The sequence below is a fragment of the Pongo pygmaeus genome, chromosome 12 (assembly GCF_028885625.2).
Source record: "Pongo pygmaeus isolate AG05252 chromosome 12, NHGRI_mPonPyg2-v2.0_pri, whole genome shotgun sequence".
Taxonomy (NCBI): Eukaryota; Metazoa; Chordata; class Mammalia; order Primates; family Hominidae; genus Pongo; species Pongo pygmaeus.
Window position 1 is genome coordinate 24,884,251 of NC_072385.2, and position 18,042 is coordinate 24,902,292.

The 18,042-nt window shown below is 40.4% G+C and overlaps 2 protein-coding genes across 6 annotated transcripts in view; one reads left to right on the plus strand and one right to left on the minus strand.

Moving 5' to 3' along the window:
- Positions 1 to 7,665, minus strand: part of LOC129030767 (E3 SUMO-protein ligase RanBP2-like) — a 47,220-nt gene extending 39,555 nt beyond the window's left edge. For 2 of the 5 annotated variants that reach the window (XM_063649055.1, XM_063649054.1), the window contains exon 1: positions 7,423 to 7,665. In XM_063649055.1, the coding sequence (XP_063505125.1) occupies positions 7,423 to 7,665 (243 nt within the window). Of the gene's footprint in view, positions 1 to 1,178; positions 1,369 to 7,422 lie in introns of those variants that run through there. The other 3 variants (XM_054476409.2, XM_054476411.2, XM_063649056.1) reach the window with 2 other exon arrangements.
- On the plus strand, positions 1,376 to 16,411 carry LOC129030768 (tripartite motif-containing protein 43B-like). Its single transcript, XM_054476412.2, has 8 exons — positions 1,376 to 1,527; positions 8,370 to 8,628; positions 10,529 to 10,943; positions 11,561 to 11,656; positions 12,729 to 12,959; positions 13,974 to 13,996; positions 14,522 to 14,619; positions 15,725 to 16,411. Exons 2-8 carry the CDS (start codon positions 8,435 to 8,437, stop codon positions 16,204 to 16,206), a joined length of 1,539 nt encoding a protein of 512 aa, XP_054332387.1. The 5' UTR covers positions 1,376 to 1,527; positions 8,370 to 8,434; the 3' UTR covers positions 16,207 to 16,411.
- The last annotated feature ends 1,631 nt before the right edge of the window (positions 16,412 to 18,042 follow it).

The following is an 18,042-nucleotide window of genomic DNA, read 5'->3' on the forward strand; positions in this document are numbered from 1 at the left end:
AATTAAAAATAACAAAAGTATATATGTGTGTTACTCAGAAGTATATAGATGTAAAGCGCAGAAAAAACAACTAACAGCTGTCAAAGGTGCCTGCCTGTAGTCCTAAGTACTCAGGAAACAGAGGTAGGAGGATCATTTATGCCCAAAAATTTGATGCCAGCCTGGGCAACACAGCAAGACCCTATTCTAAAAAAATAAAAATAAAAATAAGAGCTGTCAAGTAGCCTTTGAGAAGTAGGAATCAGCTGCAGAATAAGAAACCAACTTGACAGAACATAGAAAAACTAAACAGAAGCCATCTGGAAAAAGAAAAACTAGAGAAAGAATTATTTTTTTTTATTTTTTTTTTTTGGAGACGTAGTCTCGCTCTGTCACACAGGCTGGAGTGCAGTGGCGCAATCTCTGCTCACCACAACCTCTGCCTCCATGGTTCAAGCAATTCTCCTGTCTCAGCCTACCCAGTAGGTGGGACTACAGGTGCCTGCCACCACGCCCGGCTCATTTTTGTATTTTTAATACTGACGGATTTTCACCATATTGGTCAGGCTGGTCTCTCGGCCTCCCAAAGTGCCGGGATTACAGACGAAGAATATTTTTAAGAAAGGCAAAAGCACAGCCGCCAAAGCTCACCCCGGAGCTGCGTCAGTCCCCACTGGGTTCCTCCAGGCCAAAGAGTTAAGACCTCCGTCGCAGCATATAGAGTAAATGTCCAGGACATGGGAAGAAACCCGCCGATATAGCACCCGGGTGCCCAAGCCCCCGAGAACTAGGCCGCGCCGGTACTACGCGGCGCGCCATCGGCCAGAAAGCCTGGGCCAGGGCGGGCCCACGAGCGAGCACCGTCGGGAGCCAGCACCGTCGGGAGCCAGCACCGTCGGGAGCCAGCACCGTCGGGAGCCAGCACCGTCGGGAGCCAGCACCGTCGGGAGCCAGCACCGTCGGGAACAAGCCGGGAGAAAGAGGAAGCGCCGGCGCCAACGGTCTCCCGTCCACCGCGGTCCCCCAAGGACTCTCCCTGCGCTTGCAAGCGCCACGCCGCCCACAGGACTGCGCTAGCCGGCCGGCGCCTCAACAGAGCGCGCCAGGGAGCAGCGCCCGTCGGGAGCCATGACGCCTGAGCTGCGCCAGGCCGCCGCCCGGCCAGGTCGAGGCCGTCGGTCTCTTCCAGACCCACTCACCTTTCTAGGCGACGGGGCGGAGCCCTGCACCCAGGCGATGTACCGCTCCACGTCGGCCTTGCTGCGCTTCATCGCGCCGCCAACCTGGCTGCCGAGCCGCGTGAGACCAGCGCTCAGCCCCGCAGCAGTCGCCACTTGGAAGAGGAAAGCGCCTGGAAGTCAAGGACGCAGCTACGTAGCCCGCAGAGGACCATTGTGACGAACTTGCGTGCTGCGTCATCACTGTGCGTCACATTGGCGACGTCGGCGCTCGAGCTGCACTCCGCAGAGCTCTTGGCAGCGCCCTGGGCTCTGAGGTTGTCTTGGCAACCCCGGATCAGATTTCGGCCACCAGCCTCCACAGCCTAAGGTAGATTTCCAGCAGATAACAATTTGCGTGATGGGCTCTTAAGCGTTTTGGTCACTTGTTCTAAATTATAAGTGCGCAATGCATTGGAAGAAAAAAGCACTCAGGCCAATTTGGTGAACGTCTAAATTGGAACAACGTTTCTGGAGATGACTGGTTAAATACGTTGCATCGGACATGTGTGAATACTAAAGCATACATTTTTAAATTCATATCTATTAAAAGAAATGAGGGTCGGGGGTGGTGGCTCACGCCTGTAATCCCAGCACTTTGGGAGGCTGAGGCAGGCGGATCACCTGAGGTCAGGAGTTCAAGACCAGTCTGACCAACATGGTGAAACCTTGTCTCTACTGAAAATACAAAAATTAGTCGGGCATGGTGGCGTTCACCTGTAATCTCAGCTACTCAGGAGGGTGAGGCAGGAAAATCGCGTGAACCCGGGAGGCAGAGGTTGCAGTGAGCTTAGATCACGCCACTGCACTGCAGCTTGGGTGACAGCAGGCACGCACCACCATGCCCAGCTAATTTTTGTATTTTTAGTACAGACGGAGTTTCACCATGGTGGCCAGGCTGGTCTCAAACTCCTGACCTCAGGTGATCCACCCACCTCAGCCTCCCAAAGTGCTGGGATTACAGGCATGAGCTACTTCGCCTGCCCTATGTTTTGCTTATTAATCCCTTGTCAGATAGATAGTTTGCAGATAATTTCTCCCCTTCTGTGGGCTGTCCTTTCACTTTGTTGATTTTTTTCCTTTGGGGTGCAGGAGCTTTTTAATTTAATGTGATCCCATTTGTCCATTTTTGCTTTGCTTGCCTGTGCTTTTGAGGTATTACTCAGGAAATCTTTGCCCAGACCAATGTCCTGAAGAGTTCTCCCAATATTTTCTTGTAGTAATTTCATAGTTTGAGGTCTTAATTTTAAGTGTTTAATCCATTTTGATTTGATTTTTGTATATGGTTAGAGAGAAGTCTAGTTTCATTCTTTTGCATATGGATATCCAGTTTTCCTAGCACCATTTATTGAAGAGACCATCCTTTCCCCAATGTATGTTCTTGACACCATTGTTGTAACGAGTCCACTGTACTGTGTGGATTTGTTTCTGGGTTCTCTATTCTGTTCTAGTGGTCTATGCATCTGTTTTTATGCCAGTACCATGCTGTTCGATTGCTATAGCTCTGTAGTATAATTTGAAGTCAGGTAATGTGATTCCTCCAGTTGTGTTCTTTTTGTTCATGATAGCTTTGGCTATTCTGGGTCTTTTGTGGCTTCATATAAATTTTAGGATTATTTTTTCTATTTCTGTGAAGAATGTCATTGGTATTTAATAGGGATTGCGTTGAATCTGTAGATTGCTTTGGGTAGTATGGACATTTAAAAAATATTGATTTTTCCAATCCATAAACATGGAATATTCTTCTATTTATTGGTGTCCTCTTCAATTTCTTTCATCAGTATTTTATTGTTTTCATTATAGAGGTCTTTCACCTTTTTGGTTAAGTTAATTCCTAGGTATTTTATTTTATTTGCAGCTACTGTAAATAGGATTACTTTCTTGATTTTTCAGATTTTTTGCTGTTGGCATATAGAAATGCTACTGATTTTTATATGTTTATTTTGTATCCTCCAATTTTACTGAATTTGTTTTTCAGTTCTAATATTTTTTTGGGGGAGCAGGTCATTAGATTTTTGAAATGTAAGATCATATCATCTGCAGACAAGAATAATTTGACTTCTTTCTTTCCAATTTGAATGCCCTTTGTTTCTTTCTCTTCTCTGATTTCTTTCTCTTCTCTAATTTCTGTAGCTAGGACTTCCCCAGTACTTGTTGAATAACAGCAGTGAAAGTGGGTATCCTTCTCTTGTTCCAGGTCTTAGAGGAAAGGCTTTCAGTTTTTCTCCATTGAGTATGATATTAGCTGTGGGTCTGTTATATATGGTTTTTATTATGTTAAAGTATGTTCTGTCTATATGCAGTTTTTTGAGAGTTTCTTTTCATCACAAAATACATTGATTTTCCTATCTCAGCCTCCTGAGTAGCTGGGACTACAGGGGCATGCCACCACACTTGATTAATTTTTTATTTTTAGTGGAGGTGGAGTCTTGCTATATTGACCAGACTGGTTTCAAACTGTTGGCCTCAACTGATTCTCTCACCTTGGCCCCCCAACGTGCTGGGATTACAGGCATAAGACACTCACTGTGCCTGGCCAAGATGTTGAATATTATCAAATGTTTTTCCAGCATCTAGTGAAGTAGTCATATCATTTCTGTCCTTTATTTTGTTGATATGATGTATTACATTGATTGCTTTGCATACACTGAGCCATCCTGGGATAAATCCCACTTGGTCATGATAAATGATCTTTTTTAATGTATTGGTGAATTTGCTTGCTAGTATGTTGAGGATTTTTGCATCAACGTTTATCAAGAATATTGACCTGTAGCTTCCCTTCCCTTCCCTTCCCTCCCCTCCCCTCCCCTCCCCTCCCCTCCTCTCTCCTCTCCTCCCCTCCCTCCTTGCTTTATATATCTGGGTGCTCTAGTATAGATGCATATATATTTGTAATTGTTATAGTCTCTTGATGAATGGACCCTTTTTCATTATATAATGATCTTCTTTGTATTTTTTATAGTTTTTGTCTTGAAATCTATTTGGTATGATGTAGTATAGTTACTTTGGCTCTTTTTTGCCTTCCATTTGCATAAAATATCCTTTCCCAATCCCTTTATTTTCAATCTATGTGTGTCTTTATAGGTGAAGTCTGTTTCTTGTAGGCAACAGGTTGTTGGGTCTTTTTTTTTTTTTTTTTTTTTTTTTATCTATTCTGCCACTGTGTCTTTTGATTGGAGAGTTTAGTCCATTTATATTCAATATCATTACTGAAAAGTAAGCACTTAACTACTTCAATTTTGATACTTGTTTCCCGGTGGTTTTGTAGTCGTTCCTACCTACCTACCTTCCTTCCTTCCTCCTCTCCCCTCCCCTCCCTCCCTGCCTCCTTCCCTCCTTCCTTCCTTCCTTCCTTCTTGTGAAGGTGATTTTCTCTGGTGGTATGTTTTAATTTCTTGCTTTTTATTTTTTCTGTATCTGTTTTAGGTTTTTTTATTTGAAGTTACCACAAGGCTTGCAAATATCATCTTATAATTTACTATTTTAAACTGATGAAAACATAACACTGTAAAAACAAATAAGCAAAGAGAAAACTAATAAGTCTACACTTTAGCTTCATCTCCCCACTTTTTAACATTTTGTTTTTTCTGTTTATATCTTATTATATTGTCTATGTCTTGAAAAACTGTTGTTATTTTTTGATAGGTTCATCTTTTAGTCTTTTTTTTTTTTTTTTTTGAGATGGAGTCTTGCCCTATCGCCCAGGCTGGAGTGCAATGGCATGATCTTGGCTCACTGCAACCTCCGCCTCCTGGGTTCAAGCGATTCTCCTACCTCAGCCTCCTGAGTAACTGGGATTACAGGCGTGTGCCTCCACGCCCAGCTAATTTTTGTATTTTTAGTAGAGACAGGGTTTCACCATGTTGGCCAGGCTGGTCTCGAACTCCTGACCTCGTGATCCACCTGCCTTGGCCTCCCAAAGTGCTGGGATTACAGGCGTGAGCCACTGTGCCCTGCCCTCATCTTTTAGTCTTTCTACTCAAGGTATGAGTAGTTTACACACAACAATTACAGTGTTACCATATTCTATGTTTATGTGTGCAGTTACTATTACCAATGAGGTGTTTTTTTAACCTTCAGATGATTTCTTATTGCTCATTAATGTCCTTTTCTTTCAGATTGAAGAACTCCCTTTAGCATTTCTTGTAGGACAGGTCTATTGTTGATGAAGTTCCTCAGCTTTTGTTTGTTTGAGAAAGTCTTTCTCCTTCATGTTTGAAGGATTTTTTCACTGGATATACTATTGTAGGATAAAAGCGGGTTTGTTGTGGTAGTTGTTGCTGTTGTTGCTTTTCAGCTCTTTAAATATGTCATGTCACTCTCTCCTGGCCTGCAAGGTTTCCACTGAGAAGTCTGCTGCCAGATACATTGGAGCTCCTTTGTATGTTATTTGTTTCTTTTTTCTTGCCACTTTTAGTATTTCTTCTTTATCCTTGACCTTTAGGAGTTTAATTATTAAATGTCTTGAGGCAGTCTTATTTGGGTTAAATCTACTTGGTGTTCTATAACCTTCTTGTACTTAAATATTGATATATTTCTCTAGGTTAAGAAAGTTCTCTGTTATTGGCTGGGTGTGGTGGCTCACACCTGTAATCCCAGCACTTTAGGAAGCTGAGGCAGGTGGATCACCTGAGGTCGAGAGTTTGAGACCAGCCTGACCAACATGGAGAAACCCCATCTCTACTAAAAATACAAAATTAGCCCAGCATGGTGGTGCATGCCTGTAATCCCAGCTACTTGGGAGGCTGAGGCAGGAGAATCGCTTGAACCCAGGGGGCAGAGGTTGCGGTGAGCAGAGACTGTGCTATTGCACTCCAGCCTAGGCAACAAGAGTGAAACTCCATCTCAAAAAAAAAAAAAGAAAAAGAAAAAGAAAATTCTCTGTTATTAAGAAACAATACAGTATTATTAAGAAACAATACAAATAAATGAAAGGAAGACAGGAATGATTTATTTCATGGTTCTGTCAAGTGGGAAGACATGAGTTTATGTATTTAGCTTATTGGTAGAATACATGAGTCAGGCTAGGCTTGGTGGTTCATGTCTGTAATCCCAATAATTTGAGAGGACCACTTGAGACCAGGAGTTTCAAACCAGCCTGGCCATCAACATAGTGAGACCCTGATCTTTATTATAAAGAAAAGATGAAAGAGATAAAGAAAAGAAAACGAGTCAAAGTGAATGGAAGAGGTATAAGTGGAGGAGGATGAATTCAGAGTAAATATGTCATCTAGGAAATCCAGGTCCCCGCAGTGCTATGTGTAGCTACGGGCAGAGATGACCAGAGCTGAGTAGAGGAAGCTGCATTCAGTTCCCCATGAGAAGTAAAACAACATTTAGAGAAAATTACAGAGGATGACAGAAAGATTTTACAGCAACTTAAGAAAAGCAAAAAGACAAAATGGTTCAGAAAAAAAAAAAAAAAAAACAAAGAAAAATCTATAAGGAGCTGATAAAAATGTGCCATAAACTAGATGTGGAGCTGCTCCAGGAAAGAACCAATAATATACCTAAAAAATGTTTGTAGTATTTGAAGTTCATACCTTAGAACAAGCTTGCCCAACCCACGGTCCGTGGGCCACATACAGCCAAGGACAGCTTTGAATGTGGCCCAACACAAATTCCTAACCTTTCTTGAAACATGGTGAGATTTTTGTCATTTTACAATACAGCTATAGTTAATCTTAGTGTATTTCATGTGTGGCCCAAGACAATTCTTTTTCTAATGAGGCCCAGGGAAGCCAAAAGATTGCACACCCCTGGCTTAGATGATATTATTTATTCAACACCATAGATATGTATGTGTGTGTGTGGGTGTATATATATGTATATGTGTGTATGCATATACATATGTACCATATATATATAAAATATATATATCATATGTGTATCTCCTGCTTCTAAGAGGGAGGAACTTTTCCAAATAGAAACAACATAGATGAAATGTAATTCTTATCCTAACCATGAACAAGCAAGCTTTTTTGGAATTTTTGAGTGGATGTAATTTTATATTCCCCTTTATCAAACACTGACCACAGGGAATATTCCCCTCTAATAAGCTTCTTTTGTAGCTTTTTTCTGAAAAACTGGACAAATGTAATGTGGGAGTCAGACAGCATGTGTCACTAAGCTGAGAGCAGTGACATATGAAGGTGACATTTGCATGTCCTGGCAGCATTGTCCAGCAGAGGCTTCCTTTCTTTGGGGATGGACCCTCCCTCCTCACCTGGAGCAGCTCCACGTCAGGCATGTGGCACGTCTCCCACAGCTCTCTGTACATGTCTTTCATCCTTTCTAAATGTTGGGTCATTCTCACTTGACTGTCTTGTAGTTGTTGGAAAAGCTCTTTTGCTTCTCTGTCCAGTGCCTGCAGATGCAGTTGCTTCTCCTCATCGAGAAATAGAGGCATCTTTTGATATTGAATATTGATTATCACCTTACTTAATGACACATAGTTCTGCGGAGACATTTGGTTAAAAGGATTACATACTCTCACTCTCAACAGAAAACTTCAAATAATTATATGCTGGGTGTAATCAAGCAATCTATAAACTTTCTGCCTCACTCTTGCAAGGAGTCTTGAATATTTGTTATTTCTTTCTGTCTGTCTTTTTCAATGTTCCTGTTCTCTTTCCCTCTTTAAATCAAAACCTGTATAAAGACTTCCAGTTTCTCTTCCTGAGATGCTTCTTCACAGTTCTTACTGAGTCCATTATTTCCTCTATTAATCTCCCTTTTAGGATTTTTCCATGTCTGATTCGCCTAAATGTTAAAAAACATTTAGCCATACGCCATATTATGCAGATTGATTTTTCCTTTTACTATATTTTTACTCTATATACTATTTTATATACTATTCTATTTCTTTCCTCTTCCTCACACCCAATCTTGGTGAAATGTCTCATGTCCAGTGTCTGAAAAGGTTTATACCAACCTTCAAATTTGAACTAGAATACATATCATGCCATTTATCCAATAAACTAGAATTAATTTGGTTAGCTTGTGTGGGCTTCTCTATTTGCAATTCCTGTGGGCTTCTCTATGTGCAATTCCTATTATATCAATTATATCAAACCCCCTCTCTACTGACAATGCAAAAAAAAAAACTAGCCAGAGACAGAGCCAGACTCCTTTCAAAAAAAAATAAACAAACATAAAACTTCTGTTTTGAAGAAACCTAATCATCTATGTTAACACCCACCTACGCCCTGTGAAATGCAATCAATTAGAGGAAACGGATGTGGTCTTCACAGATTTATAAACGGACACTTCAGGAGCCAAGCTCATTCTTCTCCAGAGCCCACAGAGTAGCTTTGCAACTGGCTTTGGGGACTTCCGAAATCTACCAGCACTGCAGTGAGACTCTCATCCGTGAGCTCAATTCATCTGATTCGACAGCAAGCTTTGGTGAGAACACAGATATATTTCTGAGGTAAGTACACAGTTTCCAGAGTAGGAGCTACTATTAGGTTACAAACCAAAACAAAATTTGGGGACTTTAATTTATCTGCAAACTTAGATTATTTTTAGATGAAATGATCTCATTTTCTGAGTTTTAAAAACGGCTCCATTTCTTTATAAAATTATTTTAAACATAATCCATAGGTTTATGGATTAAACATGGGCCACCATGTTCAGCTGTTTGTTTGTTTGTTTGTTTGTTTGTTTATTTTGAGTTGGAATCACTCTCTATCACCAGGCTGGAGTGTAGTGGCGCTCTTGGCTCACTGCAACCTCTGCCTTCCAGGTTCAAACGATTCTTCAGCCTCAGCCTCCAGAGTAGCTGGAAATATAGGTGCCTGCCACCACGCCCAGCTAATTTTTGTATTTTTTTTAGTAGAGACGGGGTTTCATTATGTTGGCCAGGATGGTCTCCATCTCTTGATTTTGTGATCCGTTCACCTCGGCCTCTGAAAGTGTTGGGATTACAGGCCTGAGCCACTGCGTCCGGCCTTTTTTTTTTTTTTTTTTTTTTAATTTATATAAGTATTTTTAGAGACAAGATGATCTAGACATTTTGCCGTGTCACCAGGCTAGTGCTCCTGAGCTCAAAAAACCTGCCTGACTTGGCCTCCCAAAATGCTGGGATTACAGGCTTGAGTCACCTTTCCTGGCTTGGTTTTTATTTTTATTTGTATTTTAGCAAAACATACATTTAAAATGCTGACTTACTGTCTAGTGCCTAGTTTTTTGTTTTTGTTTTTTCTTGGGGGGGAGACAGAATCTTGCTCTGTTAGCCAGGCTGGAGTGCAGTGGCACAATCTCGGCTCACTGCAAGCTCCGCCTCCCAGGTTCACGCCATTCTCCAGCCTCAGCCTCCAGAGTAGCTGGGACTACAGGCGTCCGCACCACTCCCAGCTAATTTTTCGTAATTTTTAGTAATTTAGTGAATCCCTATCTTGGATTCACTATGTTAGCCAGGATGGTCTTGATCTCGTGACATCGTGATCTGCCCGCCTCAGCCACCTTGGCCTCCCAAAGTGCTCGGATTACTGGCGTGAGCCACCGTGCCCGACCTCTAGTGCCTATTATTGCATGATACTTACTCCTTTCCTGACTGTGTGAAAGAGTCATGATAATGCTTCAATTATCATTATCTTTTTGTAAATTTAATTAATTGTCTTTTAAGGATGTTGTAATATTAACCAGTACATCCCCAAATTAACAGACTGTCCAGGAACAGTAAACATGCCAGAAAGTTTTTGTTGATTAAATTAACATAGCAGCCTAGAAAAACAATGATTCTTAGCTTTACCTTGGAGAGGTACCTTACCTTGATTTGACTGTTTTTCCTTGGAGAGTAAAGGCTAGCTTTTTCTGATTTGGGTCAAAGTATGAGTTCTGCTCTAACATTTTCAAGCAAAGTCCTTCTGGAAAAGTCATTATGGATGGTTGTTATAGTTAAATAAAATAATGAGAGTAGAAGAGCTTAGTTAGCTTTCCTTCTCTAAACCAATCACCGGCAATTAAGAGTGTTACTGATTTTCAGACCATTCAAGACTCAAACCTTGAGTTTACAGGTTGATGAAACCCTTGAAGCCTAAGCAATTTGGTGGACACTAACACCTCAAAAAATCCGACATTCTTCCATGCAAGAAAGTAGAGTTTGCAAATCTAGGTCATGTGTTGATTGGAGAACAGTCACTTTTTCTAGAGGTTGATGTCTCTTTGTGCCTTAGTTTTCTATTTTTCCTATTTCTGTCGTTGCAAATTAAAGCCTATACTTCTCTAGAAAGAAAGGATATTATTCGATCACGAACTGATTCAAACTTTGCTCAGATCTTTGTCTCTCCAGGGTAGAAGCTTAAATTCTTGTGGTTTTCTTTCCTTAGGAAAATGGACTCAGACTTCTCACATGCCTTCCAGAAGGAACTCGCCTGTGTCATCTGTTTGAACTACCTGGTAGACCCTGTCACCATCTGCTGTGGGCACAGCTTCTGCAGGCCCTGTCTCTGCCTTTCCTGGGAGGAAGCCCAAAGTCCTGCCAACTGCCCTGCATGCAGGGAACCGTCACAGAAAAAGGACTTCAAAACCAATATTCTTCTGAAGAATTTAGTGACCATTGCCAGAAAAACCAGTCTCTGGCAATTCCTGAGCTCTGAGAAACAAATATGTGGGACCCATAGGCAAACAAAGAAGATGTTCTGTGACATGGACAAGAGTCTCCTCTGCTTGCTGTGCTCCAACTCTCAGGAGCACGAGGCTCACAAACATTATCCCATCGAAGAGGCAGCTGAGGAACACCGGGTAAGAGATAGCTGTGTGATCACCTGAAAGCTGGAGGATGGCAGAGTTAAAGAGATTAGAAGGACGATGAGAATCACGGTGGTTACTCCATTCTTTACTGAGTGCCAGGTGCTGTTCTAGGTACCAATGATGACATTTTGAATAAAATGTGCAACTCTACCTTCCTTCATGGAGCTCGCACCCAAAAAGAGACTGATTAAGTACATGTCATTCTTATTGACTCTACAGGTCAATGCTAATGACATTGAAAAGCTACCAAAACTACCAGTGCAAAGAAAGGTACTTTGGAAATATATTTAATATTACTGGACAAATGAGTATGGGAATAGCACACTACAAAATCAGGGGCTAGCATAGTGGGTTCTGAAGCAGGATGTTTCCCTGAACTAATTTAGCTGGGTTACAGGAAATCTTCACTCTTCAGTTCTCTAAACTGTTCTACATTCTGAAACCTCAAACTGAAAAATATCAATTAAGGATGAGCAATGAAAAATTTTGTTTTTTTCTCCTCCCACTAATGTATTTATCTATTATATCCATTGCCTGCATATACCACTCAGATTGTGGAATCTTTGGTATTTGACTTTCTGTTGTTCAACCTTGTAATTCTTTTGCAGGAGAAACTCTTAAAGCAAATGAGGATTTTATGGGAAAAGATTCAAGAAAATCAGAGAAATCTATATGAGGAGAGAAGAACAGCCTTCGTCTGGAGGGTAAGTATGAGACCGTGAGTCCTCCTGACCAGCTTGAGACAAGCACGCTGACAACATTTATATTAGCAACTTGAGTTGAAATTCTCGTATGCCAGATTTTGTCATGTGTTTATTCATAGGCTGGAAAACAACCAGACTGTTCAATATAATGATTGTTCAGGTTTTCTGTAAATGCTTTTCAGATAAGTAAAAAATAAATATAAATTCTGAAGGGCAAGCATGTGCTCAAAATTAATAAGTATTTCAGACAGAGTTTTCTGTATAATATGAATTATGAAATATTGATTAAATAGTATATAATTGAGAAATCAAGGCATTGATTGGTGAATATGATATTGTCCAAGGGGAAGAAACCGGGTGGGAACAGTAATTTAAGAAATGTGCCTGTGCTGGTGAAATCTGATAGCGAAGGACCCACATGATGCCAGTCCAAGTAGGAGAAAATGCAACATGATGAAAAGCTGAGGAGAAGGGATAAAAAATGACTGGGGGAGTGAGAGGATAAATATGTCATTATTGAGAGGAGAAACACAATGGAATGGGGATTCATGTTCTTAGAATGGCAGTGCAATACAGAGTCTATGGATTTGACAGAAGAAAGATAGGAGACAGAAAAGAGGTAGTCGGTTTGACAGATGGGGGTTACATTTTTTACAAGATCCTTTTTGTGTGATGGCTTCTGATCCCGATTATAATATACTAAAAACATTTCTACTAAGAGTGATTGTTCAGGCTGTGAAGTACAGAGATTTGAAACAACAACCTAATTGAGTAACAAAGATTATGTGTATTATTCATGACAATGTAACAACCAATCATAAATTTTAGTTGTTTTCTAATTGTATTTCCGATTTGAGAGGACATAGATTTAAACATTGAAATTTAAAGGGCTTTTTTGCAGGTGTTTGGGAATTGATGAATTACATAAACTTTGAAGGAAGGTCTTGCTTAACTCATCATCCTGTTTGTAAAGGATGGAAAATAAAAGAAGGAATGAGGAGGATGAATTTGTGGGTTCTGCGAGGTGGAAGTAGGCCTGGGTATATAACCTACAAAATTCATATCCCTACAGGGCGATGTGGTTTTACGGGCACAGATGATCAGGAATGAGTATAGGAAGCTGCACCCGGTTCTCCATAAGGAAGAAAAACAACATTTAGAGAGATTGAACAAGGAATATCGAGAGATTTTTCAGCAACTCCAGAGAAGTTGGGTCAAAATGGATCAAAAGAGTAAACACTTGAAAGAAATGTATCAGGAGCTAATGGAAATGTGTCATAAACCAGATGTGGAGCTGCTCCAGGTAAGAACGGAGGATGCCCCTTGAGACACTTTGTGTTAGCTGACCTTTACATCTTTGCCTTCCATTGGGTACCAAAGACATTATTTCTTCATCTCCTGCATTGATGGTGAGAGTCATTCCCACCAGTTATAGAGATAAACTGTAACTCCTACCCTAATCATGGAAATAAAGCTTTATGGAATTGTGCAACTAGATTTCCATACAACATTTTCTACCACAAGCTTCCTCCTCCAGCACATTTCATTAAAACTCTGGAAGAAAAAATTTCATGTGAAAATTCCATGTTTAACTCCAATGGATAATACATAGAAATTATGGAAAAACTGACATTTCCTTCTTCCTCCTTTTGGGAAGTCCTAGGTTTGAAATGCTCTTGATTTGAGCCACATTACACTTTGGGGACTAGCCCTGAAAGAGACCACACTGTAGACAGCTGCAGCAATGCGCAGTCACTACTCACACCTTTCTCTCTCACTCAAATTTAGGGTCCTGAATTTATCAGAAATTCATACTGTCAATAGGTCTTACTGGTATAATTTTTAGAGATGACAATACATTTTAAAAGAGTTGCAGTGATACTATGTGGTAATTCTAAAGTTTTCAAAACCTGAAGACCAGATAGGCAGAATAACAACTGTTTTTGTGTGTTTATTTTGAGACAGAGTCTTCTTCTGTCACCCAGACTGAAGTCCGGTGGCCCAATCTCAGCTCACTGCAACTTCTGCCTCTTTGGTTCAAGCAATTCTCCTGCCTCAGCCTCCCTAGTAGCTGGGACTAAAGGCATGCACCACCACACCCCACTATTGTTGGTTTTTTTTTTTTTTTTTTTGGATTTTTAGTAGAGACGGGGATTTGCCATGTTGTCCAGGCTAGTCTGGAAGTCCTGACCTCAGGTGATCCACCCACCTTGGCCTCCCAAAGTGCTGGGATTACAGGTGTGAACCACCTCACCCAACAAGAATAACAACTTTCTAAATAAGTAAATTTTTTTTCTCTCTCTCTCTCTCTCTACAGGATTTGGGAGACATCGTGGCAAGGTATGTTTTCGGCCATCAGTGCAAACTGGAGCACAAGGCATGCTATGAAAAACAGGCTGTTTCCAACAAAGTGAAAACATAATTTACTAACACCATAATGTGTCAGTGTGATTGTGTGTGTATGTGTGTGTAGTCACGTGTTTGTGTGGTATGATAAATGTTACCTATGCCTTTTATCAGACGTTAATCTTTTCTTACTTTCCCAAGTGACTCAAGGGGTTATGTTTTGAAGAGTGCAATGCAGAGATTGCTAGAATACAGTTGCCTCTTTTTATGATTCAGAATCATAATTAGAGATCAACTATTTGGTGGCAGATAGGGAGAGAGGCATTTATCTTTCAGTGGCAGTAGGTTAGAAATGGAGTGAATAGTTAGAAAGATTCCCTAAGAGCCACAAACCCATCCTAGCGTTGTGGAGGTACATTACAGTATCAGAAATGGGTTTGAATGAAGCATTTTCTGTTGGAATCTGTTTCTTAAACACAGACATCAGAAACTTAACCAACTCAACCTACTTCCTTGCAGGAGTGAGTCTGTGCTGCTGCACATGCCCCAACCTGTGAATCCAGAGCTCACTGCAGGGCCCATCACTGGACTGGTGTACAGGCTCAACCGCTTCCGAGGTGAGTGTCGCCCTCTTGGTGGGATCAACGTGCAATGCCTTCAATTATGGTTTTCTATGGGCAGCTTTCCCAGTGTAATGATCTTTCATCTAGAAGAAGAGAATAGTCTGTGAATAGGTATTTATATTTATAGTTTCACTATCATCAAACAGACAAAACTAAATAAAAGCTGGTGAAATGTAATAGGAATCAGCCATATAACAAATTTCTTAGAAAAATAAAACATGCAGAAGGGCTCTTTAGGACTTTAGGAACCATTCTCTGATACAATTTCATGTATACAATTATGACATGAAGCATACAGAACTGAATTCAGGACATTTCAATTTCAAATTCAGTGCAGTTAATGACTGATTTGAGTGACAGTTTTTTTTAATACATTTCAGGTGAAGTTTCATAGCATTTATAATTTTAATCATGTTTTTAATCAACTAAAGCACACATGAGTAACTTATATAACAATGCAAAAACTGAGAATCTGTGAACAATAGGAACATGATTTGGTGGTTGATGAGGTCTTAGATAGAACTCCAGGATAGATCATGACAAATCCAGCAGGATAAAAGAAGTCTGTGCCTGAATCTGGCATGAAAGTCAGATAATTCTTGCAAGGAATCTTCACTTTTCAGAAGGCAGATTCAGATTTTGTCTTTAAGTATGAATTTGCTAGCTTAAGTCGCAGATCATAATATTTCTGGAAAGTGATAACTTTTTTATTTGGGACTAAGAATGTCTGCCCACCTCATCTCCTGTCCAAAGCCTCCTGCTCTGCCCTGACAGAGAAGAGACAATGAAGGTTAATTTTATTGCTATGGACTTGGCTACAGCGCAAGAGCTTCCAGTTTTCAGTTGTTATGAAAGGTCGCTAATGAGACATAGACATGACCTTCCTCCCCTTTATACTTTTTGAGTTTATAGAAATTGTGATCATCATAGTTTAGCCGTTTATTTGTGCAGATCACCTAACACCCTTTGATTCCAACATTTTTCCAGACAGAATTTTCTTTCTAATCTTGACCTGTGTTTTCTAGTGAGAATCTCTTTCTTATCTGAACATAAGAATTTATAAACTGCTTTTCACTGGAACATTCTCTTTTTTCTACAGTGGAAATTTCCTTCCATTATGAAGTAAGCAATCACAACATCAGGCTCTTTGAAGATGTGAGAAGTTGGATGCTTAGACGTGGATCTTTGAATTCTGACAGATCTGACTATTTTGCTGCATGGGGATCCAGGGTCTTCTCCTTTGGGAAACACTACTGGGAGCTGGATGTGGACAACTCTTGGGACTGGGCTCTGGGAGTCTGTAAGGATGCCTGGATAAGGAAGAATAGCACAATGGTTAAATCTGAGGACATATTTCTTCTTTTGTGTGTGAAGATGAATAATCATTTAAGTCTCTTGACCACCTCCCCAGTGTTTCCTCACTATATAGAGAAACCTCAGGGCTGGGTTGGTGTGTTTCTTGATTTTGAAAGTGGAAGTGTGAGTTTTTTGAATGTCACCAAGAGTTCCCTCATATGGAGTTACCCGGCTGGCTCCTTAAAGTTTCCTGTCAGGCCTTTCTTTTACACTGGCCACAGATGATCAGGATTAAGAAAACTTACTGTTTGGGAACTCCATATACAAGGGAGCCCTTCACTGTTGATATAAAGAAATCATACTGTTCAGGCTTTTTTCTACTTCAGTGTCACTTCATTTTATTGCTATTAAATATAAAATTTGTAAAAGGCAAGACTTTTTGTACATTTTCTTACAATTAAAATAATCTCTTATGGCCCATTACCTAAAATACGTATTGTGATTTTCAAGTGTTTGTGAATTTATTGGATGGAATTCTGGAAATATGTGTGTGTGTGATTCCAACTTAATGATCTCATTCAGGAACAAATTTTGCACATCATGGACAGACGGTGTTTTGTACAATGAACTTGTAAGTGTGAGAGTTCCCTCCTATTAATACAGTAAATTCTACACCTCATCACTTTGGGGGGGAAAATTTATTTTACACAGAAGTTTTCACTGAATCTTTGGGCTAGAACAGGAATTTAACAGTCATGCATCCCATGGCAACAAAATACATTCTGAGAAATGCATTTTTAGGCACTTTTATCATTGTGTGAACATCAGAACACACTACAAAAACCTACATAGTGTATCGATCTACAGACATAGGCTAATGGTACAGCCTATTGCTTTTCTGAGAATTTGCCAGCAATGTCTGAGCAAGAACCAAAAGGGTTGAACCGACATTGAATTCTGTAGCTGTTTGATAAAGCAAACAGCGTCACCCACGGAATAATAGACAGATGTGCAGACTGTCTGCTTTAAAATGTGTTTGTATTTCCAAGTCACACAGACTGTGAATTCTCACTGATAACCTAGAGACCAGACATAACCATCACCTCATGTTACATTGGAAACATATTAGTATCAGGTAAAAATAAATAAATAAATAAAAAATAAACAAATTAACTAAATTAAACCAAAACCAAAAACAAAACAAACAAAACCCAGTTCTGATGAAAACCCAGTTTATAGTGAGTCCATTGAGTCTGTCTACCCACCAAATGGTCATTTTCATGATCACTGATTAAATAATGGAAACATTCTACTTCCAGTCCAGCAGATGATCCTGGCTGATGTCTGAGGTTCCTTGCTTGGGGCTGTTACCTAGAATATATTCAAACGACCTCTCCAGGTAGCCGCTTGGGCTTGCTCACAGCATGGTAGATAATTTTCCACACTGAAGATTCCCATAGAGTCAGGAGAATTGTATACTACCATTATTCTACAGAGTAAAACATCAGCCGTAGTCACAACCCTACACAAAGTAAAGGGACTAGAACACACACACAGCAGTAGCAGTCTTGAAGTTACATCATAGAAAAACAATGTGGGATGGAATATATAATTTAGCACTCTTTTAGAGAGAGTGGGGGAGGAATATAACCTACTACACCTACTCTTCCTAAGAAGTGGACATTGAGGATCTATATCCAGAGACTGGGGGTCCTGTAAAACATGAGATCCAATGAGCCCCTTATAGAAACATCATTCAAGTTCCAGATTCCTGTAAAAGGGCAATTGATAATTGATCAGGTAAATATTTTTTGGAAATTTTCTTCAAGATTTGGTATCAACTGGACAATCATTAAGAACACAACACAGCAAAATCACTGACGAAAATGCACACGACACTGGAGTAGACGGGGGGAAGGGGTGGTCCATCTCCTTCAAGATGACCAGGGACAGACACAGTAATTCTAGGTCAGTGAGATAAAAAAGGTCAGGGCATCTTTGTCAGGAACCGCCTTCTGATATCTATATGCGGCTGCAAACTATTCATGTAGGCCTTCTGAATGCCTTGTACTTCCCAAGATTTCTTGATGTTAAGAGCCACTGACTGGGCTTCATAGTACA

What these genes read in the sequence shown, in the direction of transcription:
- LOC129030768 (XM_054476412.2), top strand. Translation starts at nt 8,435, where the DNA reads ATGTGGTCTTCACAGATTTATAAACGGACACTTCAGGAGCCAAGCTCA. An exon ending in AGGCAGCTGAGGAACACCGG is followed by an intron (nt 10,944 to 11,560) that starts GTAAGAGATAGC and finishes ATTCTTTTGCAG; the next exon opens with GAGAAACTCTTAAAGCAAAT. An exon ending in TTGGGAGACATCGTGGCAAG is followed by an intron (nt 13,997 to 14,521) that starts GTATGTTTTCGG and finishes ACTTCCTTGCAG; the next exon opens with GAGTGAGTCTGTGCTGCTGC.